General features: G+C 19.3%; 5 protein-coding genes across 5 annotated transcripts; 2 read left to right on the plus strand and 3 right to left on the minus strand.

Annotated features, from left to right (window-relative positions):
• Positions 1-601: 601 nt before the first annotated feature.
• Positions 602-1,996, plus strand: PRELSG_0306400 (40S ribosomal processing protein, putative; the record flags this gene model as incomplete). Its single annotated transcript, XM_028680054.1, has 1 exon — positions 602-1,996. One exon carries the CDS (start codon positions 602-604, stop codon positions 1,994-1,996), a length of 1,395 nt encoding a protein of 464 aa, XP_028531589.1.
• A 1,419-nt stretch (positions 1,997-3,415) lies between these two features.
• Positions 3,416-6,425, minus strand: PRELSG_0306500 (conserved Plasmodium protein, unknown function; the record flags this gene model as incomplete). The annotated part of the gene is made up of 3 exons (XM_028680055.1): positions 3,416-3,490; positions 3,798-3,881; positions 4,044-6,425. The coding sequence occupies 3 exons, from the start codon at positions 6,423-6,425 to the stop codon at positions 3,416-3,418; spliced, it is 2,541 nt and encodes an 846-aa protein (XP_028531590.1).
• Positions 6,426-7,766: 1,341 nt separating this feature from the next.
• On the plus strand, positions 7,767-9,743 carry DnaJ (heat shock protein 40, putative; the record flags this gene model as incomplete). Its single annotated transcript, XM_028680056.1, has 1 exon — positions 7,767-9,743. The coding sequence occupies one exon, from the start codon at positions 7,767-7,769 to the stop codon at positions 9,741-9,743; it is 1,977 nt and encodes a 658-aa protein (XP_028531591.1).
• Positions 9,744-10,352: 609 nt separating this feature from the next.
• PRELSG_0306700 (conserved Plasmodium protein, unknown function) lies at positions 10,353-11,655 on the minus strand (the record flags this gene model as incomplete). The annotated part of the gene is made up of 2 exons (XM_028680057.1): positions 10,353-11,338; positions 11,439-11,655. The coding sequence occupies 2 exons, from the start codon at positions 11,653-11,655 to the stop codon at positions 10,353-10,355; spliced, it is 1,203 nt and encodes a 400-aa protein (XP_028531592.1).
• Positions 11,656-12,784: 1,129 nt separating this feature from the next.
• Positions 12,785-15,775, minus strand: RPA1 (replication protein A1, large subunit, putative; the record flags this gene model as incomplete). Its single annotated transcript, XM_028680058.1, has 1 exon — positions 12,785-15,775. The coding sequence occupies one exon, from the start codon at positions 15,773-15,775 to the stop codon at positions 12,785-12,787; it is 2,991 nt and encodes a 996-aa protein (XP_028531593.1).
• Positions 15,776-15,910: the final 135 nt, after the last annotated feature.

A 15,910-nucleotide genomic window follows, 5' to 3' on the forward strand; every position in this document is an offset into this window, starting at 1 on the left:
AAATATTTTATATATTTAGGAATAGCTTTCTTTTACATTTTTTTTTTTTTATTTTTATAATAAGAAAAAAATATCTGTCGATTTTCTTCTTTATAATTTATTAATATTTATTTATTTTTTTTTTTTTTTTTAAGATATTATTAATTTAAAATTTCATTATAATTTCTTAAAAAGAAAAAAAAGTTAATTGTATTCTTGCAATCTTGATATTTTATTTTTCATAAAAATAATATAAATATTATGTGGAAGTTTTACGAAAATTAAAAGAAAAAAAATTTTTTAAATAAAAAATTTTAAATTAAATTCACTTATATATATATACATATATATCTTTAAATTTTTATGAAATTTTTATTTTACATAAAGCTATATGAAAAAATGAATTATACTTTATTTTATAAGCATAATATAAAAATAAATAATTCATAAAAATTTATATAAAATAATTTTTAGAATTAATAAACGAGAAAATATAAATCTTGTAAGTAATAGAGTAATTTTTTAGTTATAAAAATTCATTTTTTTTTTTTTTGTACTTATTCTTCATGATATATAGCAAGAATATGCATTAAGAAAATATAAAAAAATAAAAAATAAAAAAATGAAAATAAAAATTTTGCATAGGAATCCTGATGATTATAAAAATAATACTAGTACTTCAAATTATAAACATATAAGAAGTTTTGATAAAAATATACACTTATTTCAAAGAGAAATAGAATATAAAAGAGCATTAAATGCAACTAAAATTGATAAAATATTTGCAAAACCATTAGTGAAATGCTTAGATGGCCATGATGATTCGATAAGAAGTATTTGCGTATCTAATAAAAATTTAACAGATTTGTACAGTGGTAGTTGTAATGGTTTTATAAATGTATGGAATATTTTAGATAAAAAATTGATGAGAAAAATAAAAGCTCATGATGGATTTGTTAGGGGATTATGTGTTAGTCATGATGAAAAATATTTATTCAGTTGTGGTGATGATAAATATATAAAACAGTGGGTTCTTGAAAAGAATAAAAATATAAATGAGCTAAATGAAGGAGATAATGCGCAACAAGATTTTAGTAACTTTAAATATTTAGAAAACGAAGTAGTGCCCAAAAAAATATATGTATGTAAAAGTGTTCCAAATAGTATTGATAAACACTTTTCTGATTCTTTAATAATATCAGGTAGTCAAACTTTAGATGTATGGGATTACTATAGAAATGATGCAATAGCTAGTTTTGATTATAATAGTGAATATATATATTATGTGAAATTTAATTATGCTCAACGAAATTTAGTTGGGCTTACATTATCAGACAATTCAATTGGTCTAGTTGATATAAGAAATAAATCACCAATAAAAAAATTATTTTTAAAATATAGAAGTAATTCTTTAAGTTGGAATAATATGAATCCAAAACATTTTATAGTAGCAAATGAAGATTCTAATTTATATACTTTTGATATGAGATACTTAAAAACAGCTTATTTAGTTCATAAAGGATTTGTAAATGCTGTGTTAGATGTAGATTTTTCTCCTATCGGTGATAAGTTTGTAGCTTGCTCTTATGATAAAACGATTAGATTATTTAATAGTGATGAATCAAGAAGTTATGATGTTTATCATACTAAAAGAATGCAACATGTTTTATGCTGTAAGTTCAGTTTAGATGCAAAATATATTTTTTCAGGAAGTAGTGATATGTGTTTAAGAATTTGGAAATCATGTGCTCACGAACCATCCGGAATATTATCTCATAAAGAAAAACAAGCTATAAATTATAGAAACAAATTAAAAGAAAAATATGCTTCATTAAAAGAAATTAAAAGAATTAGAGAACATCATCATGTGCCTGCTTTGATTAAAAGTATGTCAGATAAAAGGAAAATAATGTTAGAAGCAAAAAAAAGAAAAGAAAAAAATAAAATTAAGCATTCTAAAAATCCAGACGAATTGCCCATACCAGAAAAAAAAAAAATCTTTGTCACAGAGCAATAAAAAAAAAAAAAATACTTACTATATATATGTATATATATACATGTATACTATTAATAAATTCATCAAATATAAAAAAAAAATTTCATTAAATTATAAGAATTAATATAATATATGTAAAAAAAATATTATATTCTATTTTATTTTGCTTTATTTTTTGTAAAATGCGTTAAGACGATTTATTACTATTTTGAAATGTTTTTTTTTTATGAATTTAACTTTTTTTCAAAATTTAAAATGTTTATGCTTTTTTAAATAACATTAATAACATCTTTTTAAAAGTTTAAAATTCATCTGATTTTTTTATTATTTATCAATTTGTAGTATATACATTTGAACAATTTTTTTCCTTTTTTGGAGATTAAATATTTGAAGAATATATATTTTTTAATTCATTTAAAAGAACCAATTAAATACATAAAAATTTTAAATATATCTATATCTATATATAATATATAAACATATAACATTAGTAAAAAAAGCCTAGAAAAATATTTAAAAAAATAAAAATTGACTACAATCCATATACATGAAATAACAAAATAATAAAAATACAATATTAATGTTCTTTGCATATTAATAATAATTTAATTTTTGTTCATTTTTTAATAATAATTCTTTTATTATGTTTAATTTTTTACTTTTTTTTTTTAATAATTTTCCATTTCAAAATTACATATTTCATAAAGATTTATTGTTATTTTAAATTTTCCTTAATCATTAACACATCATACTCTTATTGTAATAATTTTTTAAAATGTGTGTTTTTTAATATAATAAAAGATAAAAAAAAAAAACAATTTTATGACTTTCAGGTTAAAGCATATTATTATTTTTTTAATATGCAATTACATTATATTAAAAAAAGTATATTAGGAAAACTTTGTATTCATTGATAAATTTAGTAAAACTAATCGTCTTGTTGAAAATTTAGTTTTTATTTTTATTTGAATTGTACCGTCGGATATACCTCTAAATAATACAAACAAGCTCCTTTTTAAAAATAAAATTAATGATATGAATAATAGTATGCTAAATATCCAAATTTAGAGTTATATGAAGGATAATGCAATGAATGTTTTCTTGCAGAAAAATTATACTAAGGAAAATTTTGTCATCTTCTTCTTTACTTTCTATTACATATTTTTTTCTATAAAATAAAATTAATTTTATATCTAGGTATATATATTTTACTGATTAAAAAAAATGATGCCTATATAAAAATGTATATCCTTTCTCCAGATATATAATAAATATGCTCAATTGTCAATGCATAAATATTATATAAAGAGAATTTTTCTAGTTTTAAAGACTAAAAATATATTTCAAAATTAAATTAAATACAAATAATACAAAGTACAAAATTTAAAAAAAAAAAAAATTAAGAGTATGTCCAATATTCTTTATCCATTTTATTCTTTTTTATAAAATTTTAACACTTTTTATAAATTCCTCCAAATCGAAATTTAAAAACCATTTATCATAGTTATCTTTTATCTATAATAAAAAATAAGAAAGAAAGAAAGAAAACAAAATGAAATAATTGAAAAATAAAATATATCTAAAATTATAGATAAGTGTGAATTTAAAAATATTTTAAATTATAGAAATCAATGAAAATTTTATGAATAAAACAAAATGATTTTAAAATAAAAATATTTAATTTTTTTATGAATTCATTTATATGTATAAAATAAAAAAAAAAGAAAAAAAAACTATTTAAAATAATATAAATAGACCAACTTGTATAATTTAAAAATATTTTTGGAAAAATAAAAAATATATTCTTTTCTTTTTTAATTACCATCTTCATTAGGTTATTTTTAAAACAAAAAATTTTTTCCTTTGTTATATGTTTTTTGCTACAGATTAAAACTTCATTAATTTCCTAAAAAAAAAAAATAAAATAGCATAATTATATAAATAATGAAAGATAATATGGTTTAGTTATGTCTTGATTTAGTATTTCATATTTTTTCTTTGATTTATTTTCTATTTATTTTATTATTGAAAATTTTATAATTATTTAATTTTACTTATTGTAATTTACCTTTTTATTTGAAGAGATAACAATAACAGAAGAAAATAAAATTTTAAAAAATTGATATATATATTTTCTCGCATTATAGTCTCTTGTTAGTAAATTGATAACTAAAATACCATCATCTTTCATAACATTTTTAATATTTATTATAATTTCTTTATTTAAAAATTTTATATGGGGGCATGTAATATATAATTTGCAATCATCTATTTTTAGATATGAATTTTGAGAATTGTTTATATCAAGAAATATAATATCATAAAATTGAGTTTTATTAAAATTTATTATATATTCATAAGAATCATTTATAATGTAATTTGTTATATGTTTTTCGTTAGGTATTACTTCATGAGAAAATAATGAATAAAACTTTTTTACTGTTTCATCTATTTCTATTACATCGAAAGATAAATAAAAATCATAGAAAATATCTTTGATAATATTTGATAATACGTTCGTACCTCCTCCTAATATGCATATATTTATAAAATTATTCTCCTTAACAAAGTTAGGATCTATTAAAAAAAAAAAACTGCAACAAAAATATATATGATATAGACTAGCTGATTCAATATATTCAAAATTTATTTGCTGGCCATCTTTTTTTGTATAAATTAATTCGGATTGAACAGTTAAAGGATCATATGAAAATATCATTTGTCTTTTATAAATTTCTTTATTCTTAAAATAAATTTCTTTTTCCTTTTTATTTTTTTCCATTAAAGAAAGAATATCATCTTTTATATTTAATGAATTTTTTTTTTTTTTTTTAATCTTTTTATTGCTATTAAAATTCTCCAAAATAAATTCATCAGTAATTAGAACATCTCTTATTATTATACTAGTAGAATAATTCGATTTTTCATGACTAATAATTTTGCAATTTTTTATATCTTCATTTAAAATCATTATTGGAAAATCATTAGAATTGGGCAAAGCTAAGTCATTTAAAATATTTTTAAGATCATTTTTGATTGAATCTAGTAATATATTAATGGAATTTCTATCTTGGTATAATTCATTGTAAGTATTATTATTTAACATAGCATCTGAATAAAATTTATTATTTTCATAATATTTATCTTGATTTGTATTACCATAAATATTTTTGTTGTCACTTGAGTTTATTTTTATATGATCATTTGAGTCAATCTTTAAATTGTTGCTTGAGTCAGCTTTTATATAATTATTTAAGTTAACATTATTATCATCACGAAAATTAGTATTTTCTGTATAAGTATCTTGGCATATATCATTTTTTTTTTTAATATCTTCTTTTTGCTCTATTTCTTTATTTTCTGTTACTAAAAAATTGGATTTCATCACTAATAATAGTCTTTTTGTTTGAGCTTTTTTTGCTAATTCTTCATTTCCTTCAGGCGTTGAATATAAAGAATGAAATTCATAACCAACTGGAACTACTATAAGGACTGTATTATATTTTATATTTAAATTATTTGAATCATAAATAATTATATTATACTCGCATTTGTTTATTTTTTGATTGAAAATATCTAAAGTTATTCTCTTCCCTTTTTTAAAGATATGAAGATCTAAATGTTCTTGTGTTTGTTTTATTTCTTGAGGCAATTTCCATATTGAGATAACATTAATATTTTTTTTTAAATTTATAAATTTTGCAGTAAAATCATTTTTTTCATTGCTTTTATAAAAAGCAAAAACGAAAGGATGATATTTAAATTGATTTGTATTTTTTTTAATTAAAAAAGGAAATATTTCTAATTTAATGTTTTGATTATAGATATTTCTAACAACTTCCTTAATTATATAATTTTGAGCTAATGTAATAATTATAAAAATATCACCAATATCTAAATATTTAAATATAACTGAAAAATAATTTTTAGCATTTTTTTTACAAACATCTTCCTCATTTTCTTCACAAGATAAGTATGCATCTAAAAATGCTTTATCAAAAAATATTTTATAATCATTCTTATTTTTTATTTTTTCTCTTTTTAAGTTTTCCAATTCTTTATCAAAAGCTTCCGTGTTGCTTATATCAATATTTATAAATCTCATTTTATCTCCATATTTATTATGCATTTTCTCAATAACTACTTCTGAATAATCTAAGTTTAAAATATTTTGAAAACCGTCTTCAAAAAATTCATAACTTATATTAGAGTTACCACAACCTAAATTTATTAGTATACAATTTTTATTTATACTTTTCAAACTTAAATTAACTTTTTCATCATTATAATTAGAATAATTATATCTATTTCTTATACATTCATAAACAATGTTTTTTATATCTTCAAAATTACCATACCATTCAAAATTTTTCTTATCTAAAATATTGAAGAACCTATTCCAGTAGTTTTTACTTCTAAAATCAGAATATCCTGCTGGTAGTATTTCCATTAATATAACATTTATTTTTAATTTATATAAAAAGAAAAAAAAAAAGGAAAAAGACAAATAGACAAATTTATATTTATATACTTCAAAGCAAATATATATATATAATAAATAAAATTTATTTACAAAACATATACTTTCAAAATAATTTTTTCAGTTTAATGTGAATTTTTTTTATAAGCTTTATTTCTTAAAAGAATTCTATAAAAATAAAATGAGAATAAATATTTTAATTTATTTTTAAAGAATTATTTTAAAAAACTATTTAGTATTTAATTAAAAAAAATAAAAACAATAAGGTTATGATTTAATTATTTTATTTTATTTTTATCATGATTCAAATATCAAATCATCAAAATTATTTACATTATTTAGGAAATACATATATATATATATATATATATATATATATATATATATATATATATATATATATATATATATGCTATTTCAATTATTTGTATATTTATTATATATGATAGATAAATATAATTATAATATAGTGTATTTCTTATTTTTTTTAATTTTATAGATAATTTATAGAATGTTTATATTTTTCAATTTTTAAGTATCATTACAATATTAATAGTTTATTTTATCTTTTCTTTTTTTTTTTTTATTATAATATTTAATATTTTTATTTGATAAATACATATATATAAAACAAATTATTTCTTGTTTTTTTTTTTTTGTTAAATAACTTAATCATTTGAACTCTAAAAATTGAAATTTATATGAATAAAAAAAGAAAAAAAAATTGTAGAGAAGATTAAGTTATATTCAACTAAAAAAGAAAAAATATTTACAATAAATTTGTTCTTATAATTTTAGATAGTTCATTAAAACGTTAAAAAATTTTAAATAACATTGAGTTACATATTTTTACATAATATAGAATAAATTTAAATTTCATATTGATATTTTTTTATCTTGCATTTTGATATTTTTCTTTTTTAATATATTTAATTTAATTTTATTTTTTTTTAATTACATAAAAATATTAATATTTTTATGTTTTAATTAAATTATGTAAATTTTCATTTTTTCATGTATTTTTATGTTTTTAAATAATATTATTTATTCATTAAAAACTTTATTTAAAAATACTTTTATAAATTTTTATGTGAACACTTGTATAATAACTCTGTACTTTAAAAAATTAACTTCCTTTTTATATAAAGTTTTGTATTTACTTATTTTATAAATGTGAGATATTAAGATTGAATTTTTTATGTGAATTTTTTTTATTATAATTAAATCTTAAAGATATTTTTGTTATTATTTACTTTTTTATATTTCTTTATATATAAATTTTTTTTTTTTTTTTTTTCAAATGAAAAAAAAATGTTAACTTTTAAAATATTGAGAAAAATATGTAATGAAAATTTGATTTTTGAAAGAAATTTTTTCACAGAAGTATTAAGAGGGAGAGATAAAATAATAAAATATGAAAGAAGTAATCCTTTTTTATATTATAAAAGAAATATAAATATATCAAGAAAATATTTGAGTCAAGATCCTTACACAGTATTAGGTTTATCAAGAAATGCAACAACAAATGAAATTAAAAAGCAATTTCGTATATTGGCTAAGAAATATCACCCCGATATAAATCCATCCCCGGATGCAAAACAAAAAATGGCTAGTATAACAGCAGCATATGAGTTGTTATCAGACCCCAAAAAAAAGGAATTTTATGATAAAACAGGAATGACAGATGATATGAATTTTGAAAATCATTCCTCAAATTTTGAAAGTGGATTCTCAGGTTTTGGAGATGCATCATTTATGTTTACTGATTTTGCAGAAATGTTTACAAATATGTCAGGTACAAAACATACATCAGTAAGAGGAGAAGATATTCAAACAGAAATTACTTTAAAATTTATGGAAGCTATAAAAGGTTGTGAAAAAAATGTTCGATTAAATGTTAAGGTATCATGTAATCATTGTAATGGGTCAGGTAAAAAGCCGGGTACCAATTTAACTATATGCAAAGTGTGCAATGGATCAGGTATACAAAGAATGGAGAGAGGGCCAATAATTATTGGAGTACCTTGTAGGAATTGTTCAGGTAATGGTCAGATTATTAATAATCCATGTAAATTTTGTTCCGGTAGTGGAGTTAAATTTCAGACAAAAAATATAACATTAGATATTCCAGCTGGAATTAAAAAAGGAATGCAAATGAGAATTCCTAATCAAGGTCATTGTGGCTATAGAGGAGGGAAATGTGGGCATTTATTTGTTACTATAAATATAGAACCTCATAAAATTTTTAAATGGATAGATGATAATATTTATGTTGATGTACCTTTAACTATTAAACAATGCTTATTAGGTGGTATTGTTAATGTTCCAACCCTTAATGGTAATATGGATTTATTAATTAGACCCAAAACGTATCCTAATTCAGAAAAAGTTTTAAAAGGTAAAGGGCCATGCAAAGTAGATTCACACACTAATGGTGATTTAATCATAAAATTTAGCCTAAAAATGCCAGAAAAATTAACTCCTAGACAAATTGAATTAATAGAAGAATTCAACAGAATTGAATTAAATTTACCAAATAATCAAAATATAAATAAAAAAAAAAATGAGGAAAAAATAAATAACAATGAGGAGAAATATGAAAATGATAAAAATAATAGTGGCAAATTAAACAGTGAACAATTGAATAATAATAAATTAAATAATAACGAAAACGAAAAAATTTTAAATGAAAAGGTCATTAATAAAAACAGTCAAAGTAATAAAGAAGTCAATAACAAAGGAAAAAATAATGAAAAAATTAATATAAATACAAATAATAATAAAAATAATCTTAATAATAATAATGAAAAAAGTAATGATGATTCTATATCCAATGAAAAAAAAGAAGAAAAAATTATTCCTGAGCCCCCTTTACCAAACAAAAAAAAAAATATAAACAATTTAGAAAATAAAATTTCTTCTAATATACCCATCCCCCCTTTGCCTCCCAAATCTTCTTCCAATTCATTAAAAGAAAATAAAAAAGAGAATGACATTAAAAATGAAGAGAATAAATTACATAATAATATGAATGCAAATTCATATGATACTTGTACGAATAATAATATACAAAATAATAATATGAATAATTTTACTACAAACAAATTAAATAAAAACGTTTATAATTTCCATAAAAAAGTAAAAGACTCATCTAATTTTTCTGATCATATAAATAATAATTATAAATCAGATAAATCTTATGAAAAGGAAAAAAATCAAAAATACAATTCTTCAACCTTTTCATATGCTAAAAAATGGCTTACTGATAAATTCAAACCAAAAAATTAACCAAAGTTATATTTTTGTTCTTTTTGTTTTTATTTATCTTTAATATATATATATATATATGTATTTTTAATATACTTATTTTTAAAATAAAATTATATATTTTGATCTCCATTTATAATGCTTTTAAAAACATATAAAAAAAAATTTAAATAATGAACACACTCTTTTTATAAAAATAAAATTTATTAAAAATTTAATTTAAAAAAAAAAAAAAAAAAGTATGATAGAACAAAATATATTTTAATATAAAAAATGAGAAATAAAAGATAATAAAATTTAAAACTTTTTTAAATTTTAAGTATATGTAACTCAAATATATACACATATATACTGTATATTCTTGATACAATTATAACAATATTTTAGTATATCATTTTATTAATATTATTAGTAATTAAAAAAAAAGTTATTGCTTTATTAATAAAATAGAAGAAATTTGATTTATTATATGGATGAAAAAAATAAAAATATTCTTCCAAGAAAGAGTAGTAAAATGACAAATTTGTGTAATATTTCATAAACTAAAAAAAAAGGAATAAATTCATATAATAAAAATGTATAAAATAAAAAAAAAAAAAAATTTAGGTATCTTTCATAAGATTAATTATATCAAATAGAATGAACCCCTTTTTTAATAATATATTCAATGTATAACTTATATATGGATGATACAAAAACAAGAAGACTACTAAATGAAACATAAATTAGATAATCAAAATATGATTCTGGGTTTCTATAAGCACTATTTAAAATAGACAAAATATAACCGTTAAATTCTAAAGTTATAAATTTTCTTCCCTTTTTTACTTTATTAATAATTTTATCTGCAGCATAGTCTGAATTAAGGGTATTAGTTAAATTTTCTAATTTTTTCGTAACATTTGGTTTTTTAATATTTTCTTTAACAAAACCAGGTGTATCAATTGATGGTAAAAAAGCATTTACAATGTGAATATTGAAATATTTTAATTCTTGATCTAATATATATGTATATGTCCACATTGATGATTTACTCATTAAATAATAAGAAAATCCATATATTGGGTATAACACTCCTTCAGTGTTTATAAATAGAATTAAGCCACTTTTTTTTTCTTTCATACTAATTATAACCCTTGACATAACATCGATATTACCATATATATTTGTATTAACTGTATATATTAAATCATGCATTTGTAATTTATTATATTCTCCAGTACTTACATAAGCAGCATTGCATATAAGAACATCAATATCATTTTTTTCTCCTAAATTTTTTTCTTTTTTTATTATTTTTTTTTGTTTTCTATATCTAGTATTATTTGCTACAATACAACTTTCTTCATTTTCTTCATTATTTAAACTGTTATTTGCTAATATATTATCAAATGCCTCTTCTATTGATGCCTTTATGCTTAAGTCACACTTAATGATATTTATCTTAATGTCAAAAAAATGATTGCCTTCTTTAGTTGATTCTCTTTCTATTTCCTTTAATAATATTTGTTTTGCTTCTTTTAATTTATCTATATTTCTAGACATCAAAGTTAAAATTTTGGGTTTTTCTTTTATAATTCTTTTTGCTAGAGATAAACCCAAACCTTCAGAACTCCCTAAAAAGTAAGAATATAGAAATAAAAAATATATAACAATTATGTATTAATATAAAGCGTGAAAAATACAAAAGGTAAAATTATTTTTAAAATTATAAACCTATGATACAAACATGCTTTCCACTTAAATTATAATTTATTTTTGCCGTTTTATAATTTGTATATTTAAATTTAAAGATCAAATAAATTAATCCTAAAAGTGTTAAATAGAATATTACAAATATATTTAAGTAAACATTTAAAGGGTTCCTATAATTTATAAAGAATAAAATTAATAATAACTCAAAATATATGTATTTCCTAAAAAGATCAAGCATATTTCTAAAGCTAAAAACTAATAGAAAAATTAAAATAATTAAAAAAAAAACAAACAATACAATCACGATAATAATATTTATCTTAAATGCCTACATGCATAATTTTTTAAGAGTAAAAATTTTAATATATTTTATTTGATCATAATAAAAACTGTAAGTTTATATGCTAATTATATACCTTGTTATTTTTCTTTTATTCTGTTTTATGCTTTTTTTATTTATTTATTTATTTTTTCTTTTCTTTTTTTAAATTGTAATGATCACTTATTATTTAATTATTTATGAAAATGATGTATATGACGATTATAATCTAATATTTATTATTATTATAAATTTTTTCTTTTTTTTATACATAATACTAATTTATTATTAACTCATCTTTTTTTATGTAGTTTTATTTATTTTACATAAGTATTTTTTTTTTCATTTTTCTTTTTTCCTTTTCTTTTTTTCAAATCATATATCATTCACAAAAACGTGTTTCCTTTACTTAGATGAAATTATAAAGAAATAAAAAAAAATACTAAATATATATAGGAGAATAATCATACATATTTTTCATTTTCATAGTTGTTCAACTAAAAAAAATTAAAAGATTTCATTTTATATAATTAGAAAAGAAGTATTCTTTATATTTCAATAAATCATTCCAAAACATATAAAATTTTTTATTTTTTTATTAACTTTTATCCTTTAAACACATTAATATATATCTATTTTGTTTTAAACTTTTTTAATTTTTATCACAATTAAAAATTAATGTAGATTTTATGTCGTTTCTTCTATTACTATTAAAATAAAAGGAAATACATCGAAAAAATACTCTAAATTAAAAAAAAATTTAAATTTATTAAATGAATAATAACGAACAAAAAAAAAAAAAAAAAGTAAAACAATATATTCTTTTGTATAATTTATTTTTTTTTTTGTTCAAAGGAATATATTTATATACATATATATTTAATAATAATAAAATAATATACATAATATTAAAAGAAAAAAAAATAAATAAAAGGATCAAAACACATTATAGTTTTAAAAAGAAAAAGTAAAATAATATGCATCATATTAAAAAAAAAAAAAGTAAAACATAAAATAATAAATAATATATACTTAAAAATATTAGTTTTTATTCATTTTCTGATTCCTTTTTTGCAGTTAAATTTTTAATAGATTTAATTAAATATTTACAATTATCTACTAAAACTTTGTTTAATGGAATGATTTCTAAAATAGTATAATTTTTTTTTAATTCATCCATATGAGAAGTCATATAAGCTTTAACACGAAAAAAAAATTCATTTAATTTTACTTTTTCTATTATGTCAAAATTTTCAATATTTTCTTGTGAAATATACTCCTGCCTCAGCTTCATAAACTCATCAGCAGATAATCCATTCATAATTGTTTTTGCGCAATTAGCAAAAGCAGAAGCTCTTAATGAGTCAGTATCGTCAGTAATTTTTAAATTAATAGAATAATTATAAATTGGAATATTATTTTTGTTACATTTAGAACAATACATTGATTCTTCCGAATTTGGGGATGAATCTATATCATCTTCAACTACATTAGTAGTCATCTTTTTGTTGCAATCAGGGCAAGCTGAATAAACAGGAATAGAATTATAAATATGATCAATAAAACCAAAAGTTGTAAAAATGATACCCTTTCCTGATAAGGTATCTTCATTTGCTAAATTAACATCTTTTTTTATTTCTTCAATTGTTTTTTGAGTTTCTAAATTAAAGATATTGGTATTTAAATTGATAGAGCTGCAAACACTTTTCTTATTATCTATCCACCAACTTTTTAAAAAACAAGCCTTTTCAATATCAGGATTAATCTCAATTTTTGTTTTTGGATGTGATTCTAATTTTTTTCCTTGCCATTCTCCAATTTTTAAATACTTAAAACAAATAATACAATTATCTTTTAAAGCATTTTCTTCTACTTTTAAAGCATGCTCCCCCCATAATGTGACATTTATTGTTTCATTGCTATCATCTATTATAACTAAATCTCTTTTTTCCTTATATTGCCCTGTTTTTTTTATTAGCACTTGAATTATTTCTTGAAAGCTAAATACAACACCAATGACATCAACTAAAGATCCTGTGTTCATATTTTTGATATTATCAATTGATGAAAAATTATAAATAAATTTGGGAATGCTATCATTTTCTTCTAATAATTCTATAATGGAATTCTCATCTAATGTAATTTCACAATCATGCTTTAGAGTATTAAATTTTTTGTTTGCCGATTTTATATTTCCTTTACTTATTTTATAAATTTTTCCTACTTCTAAAAAATCATACCATTTGTCCACTGCTTTCCCAAAAAAATTTGCCTTTATTTCTCCATCTTCATCACATAATTCTATATTGAATACTTTTCCTTCTTTATTAGCAGAAAAAAATTTTCTTATATTATCTTTAGATTGAACCCTTGCTTTAATAATCCACTTTGATGAATATTGAGACAATTTATTTATAGGCATTAAAATTCCTTCATTTATTTTTATTACAGCATTATTTTGATATGGAGAACACTTTCTAATATTCCTATTTAACGCATTTTCCTTTAACATTTTGTCATTTTTTTTATCCATTACATCGTTGTCATGTAATTTCTCTTTTGCTTCATACAAATTATCAAAACTTCCGCTTTTTATTTTTTTCATTGCATCTTCATTATTTAAACTAGAAAATAAAATTTCTCTATTATTATTTTTATCAATAGGGGAATATCTTTCATTTAATGATTCATCGCTTCTACTTATTTTTACTAAATTATTCTGCTTGTGATTGTTTGTATTTGCATATATCTTTGATTCTTCTTCATTATTACTAGAATAATTCATCTTTTTATTATAATATAAATCTTCTTTTTCTTCCACATACTTATGCATACTTGTTTTATTATCATATTCTCTATTGTAGTTATTATCATAAGTATTAAAATTATTTCTCGAATTCATTGAGTTATTATTTCTATATTCATTTGTCCTTTCCTGTTCATACAACTCATTTTCATAAAAATGATTAGGGCTATTATTACCAATATTAGAACTATTTTTTATATTTTCTTGAAAACTATTTTCTTCTCTTAAATTATTTATATTTCTGTGAATAGGATCATAATTATTAATTCTATTTCCTTTAACATTTCTATTTATGTTATGGCTATTTTTATTATAATTTTCATTATCAGATGAGTTATTATCGATATAATTATTTGTGTTCATTCTGTTATACACAGATGTTACTTGGCAGGAGACTGGCTTTTTTTGAGAAGATGGTATAATTTCTTTTTTATTTTCATAATCATTAAAATTAGATGAATAATTATTATAACTAGAGTTTTCATTATGCATAAAATTTCCTCTATTTTGTGATTGCATCTGATTTATCATATATTTATCATTATTTTCTACTCGAGTATCATGATAATTTTTTGAATTTTCATTATAATTTGAATTGTAACCTTTTAACTTATGTTCCTTTGAAAAATTATCATTTGGTGTACGATAATTACCATAACTACTTCTTAAATTATTCTCATTATATTCATTTGACTTATCATAATTTTTGGAATTATTTTCATTATCATATTCTCTTGATTGATAGCAAATATTTCTTGAGTTATTTTCATTATTGTATTCATTTATATGAGAATAATTTCTTGAATTATTATTTTCATTTTGTGAATTTAAAAGAAAATAAGAAATACTTTGTAAATGGTACTTTTTAAACAGATCTTCAATATCAAAATCATCGATATTTAAAAAGATTGTAACTTTTTTAGCTAAAATGAAAAGCTTTCCATAATAATTAGTAATAGAAAAATTTTCAATTCTAATCATTTTTTTTACATACGAGGTAGCTTTACCATTATCATCTATACCTAAGTGTACAATAGCATAATATTGAGGTGGTATTGACCCATCTATTACTTTTAAAAAAGTTTGATTTGCTCCTGCACTCATCTGACTAAAACAAATCAAATTTATTTCCGAATTTAACCATTTCGATGTTTCCTCTGAGTTGGGTTGTGTAAAAAATTTATATATAAAATTAGGTGTAGCCTTTGATAAAATCTCTTCGTTTTTATTCATTTTTTTTGTTTTTTTATCTTTTCAATTTAAAAAAATTTATAAAATTCCAAAAAATGCATTTTTACATATCCACATATATCTATATATCAATTAAAGATATATAAATATAGCTTCATATTAATACATTAAAGAATA

Source organism: Plasmodium relictum (assembly GCF_900005765.1).
Source record: "Plasmodium relictum strain SGS1 genome assembly, chromosome: 3".
In the NCBI taxonomy this organism is placed as follows: domain Eukaryota; phylum Apicomplexa; class Aconoidasida; order Haemosporida; family Plasmodiidae; genus Plasmodium; species Plasmodium relictum.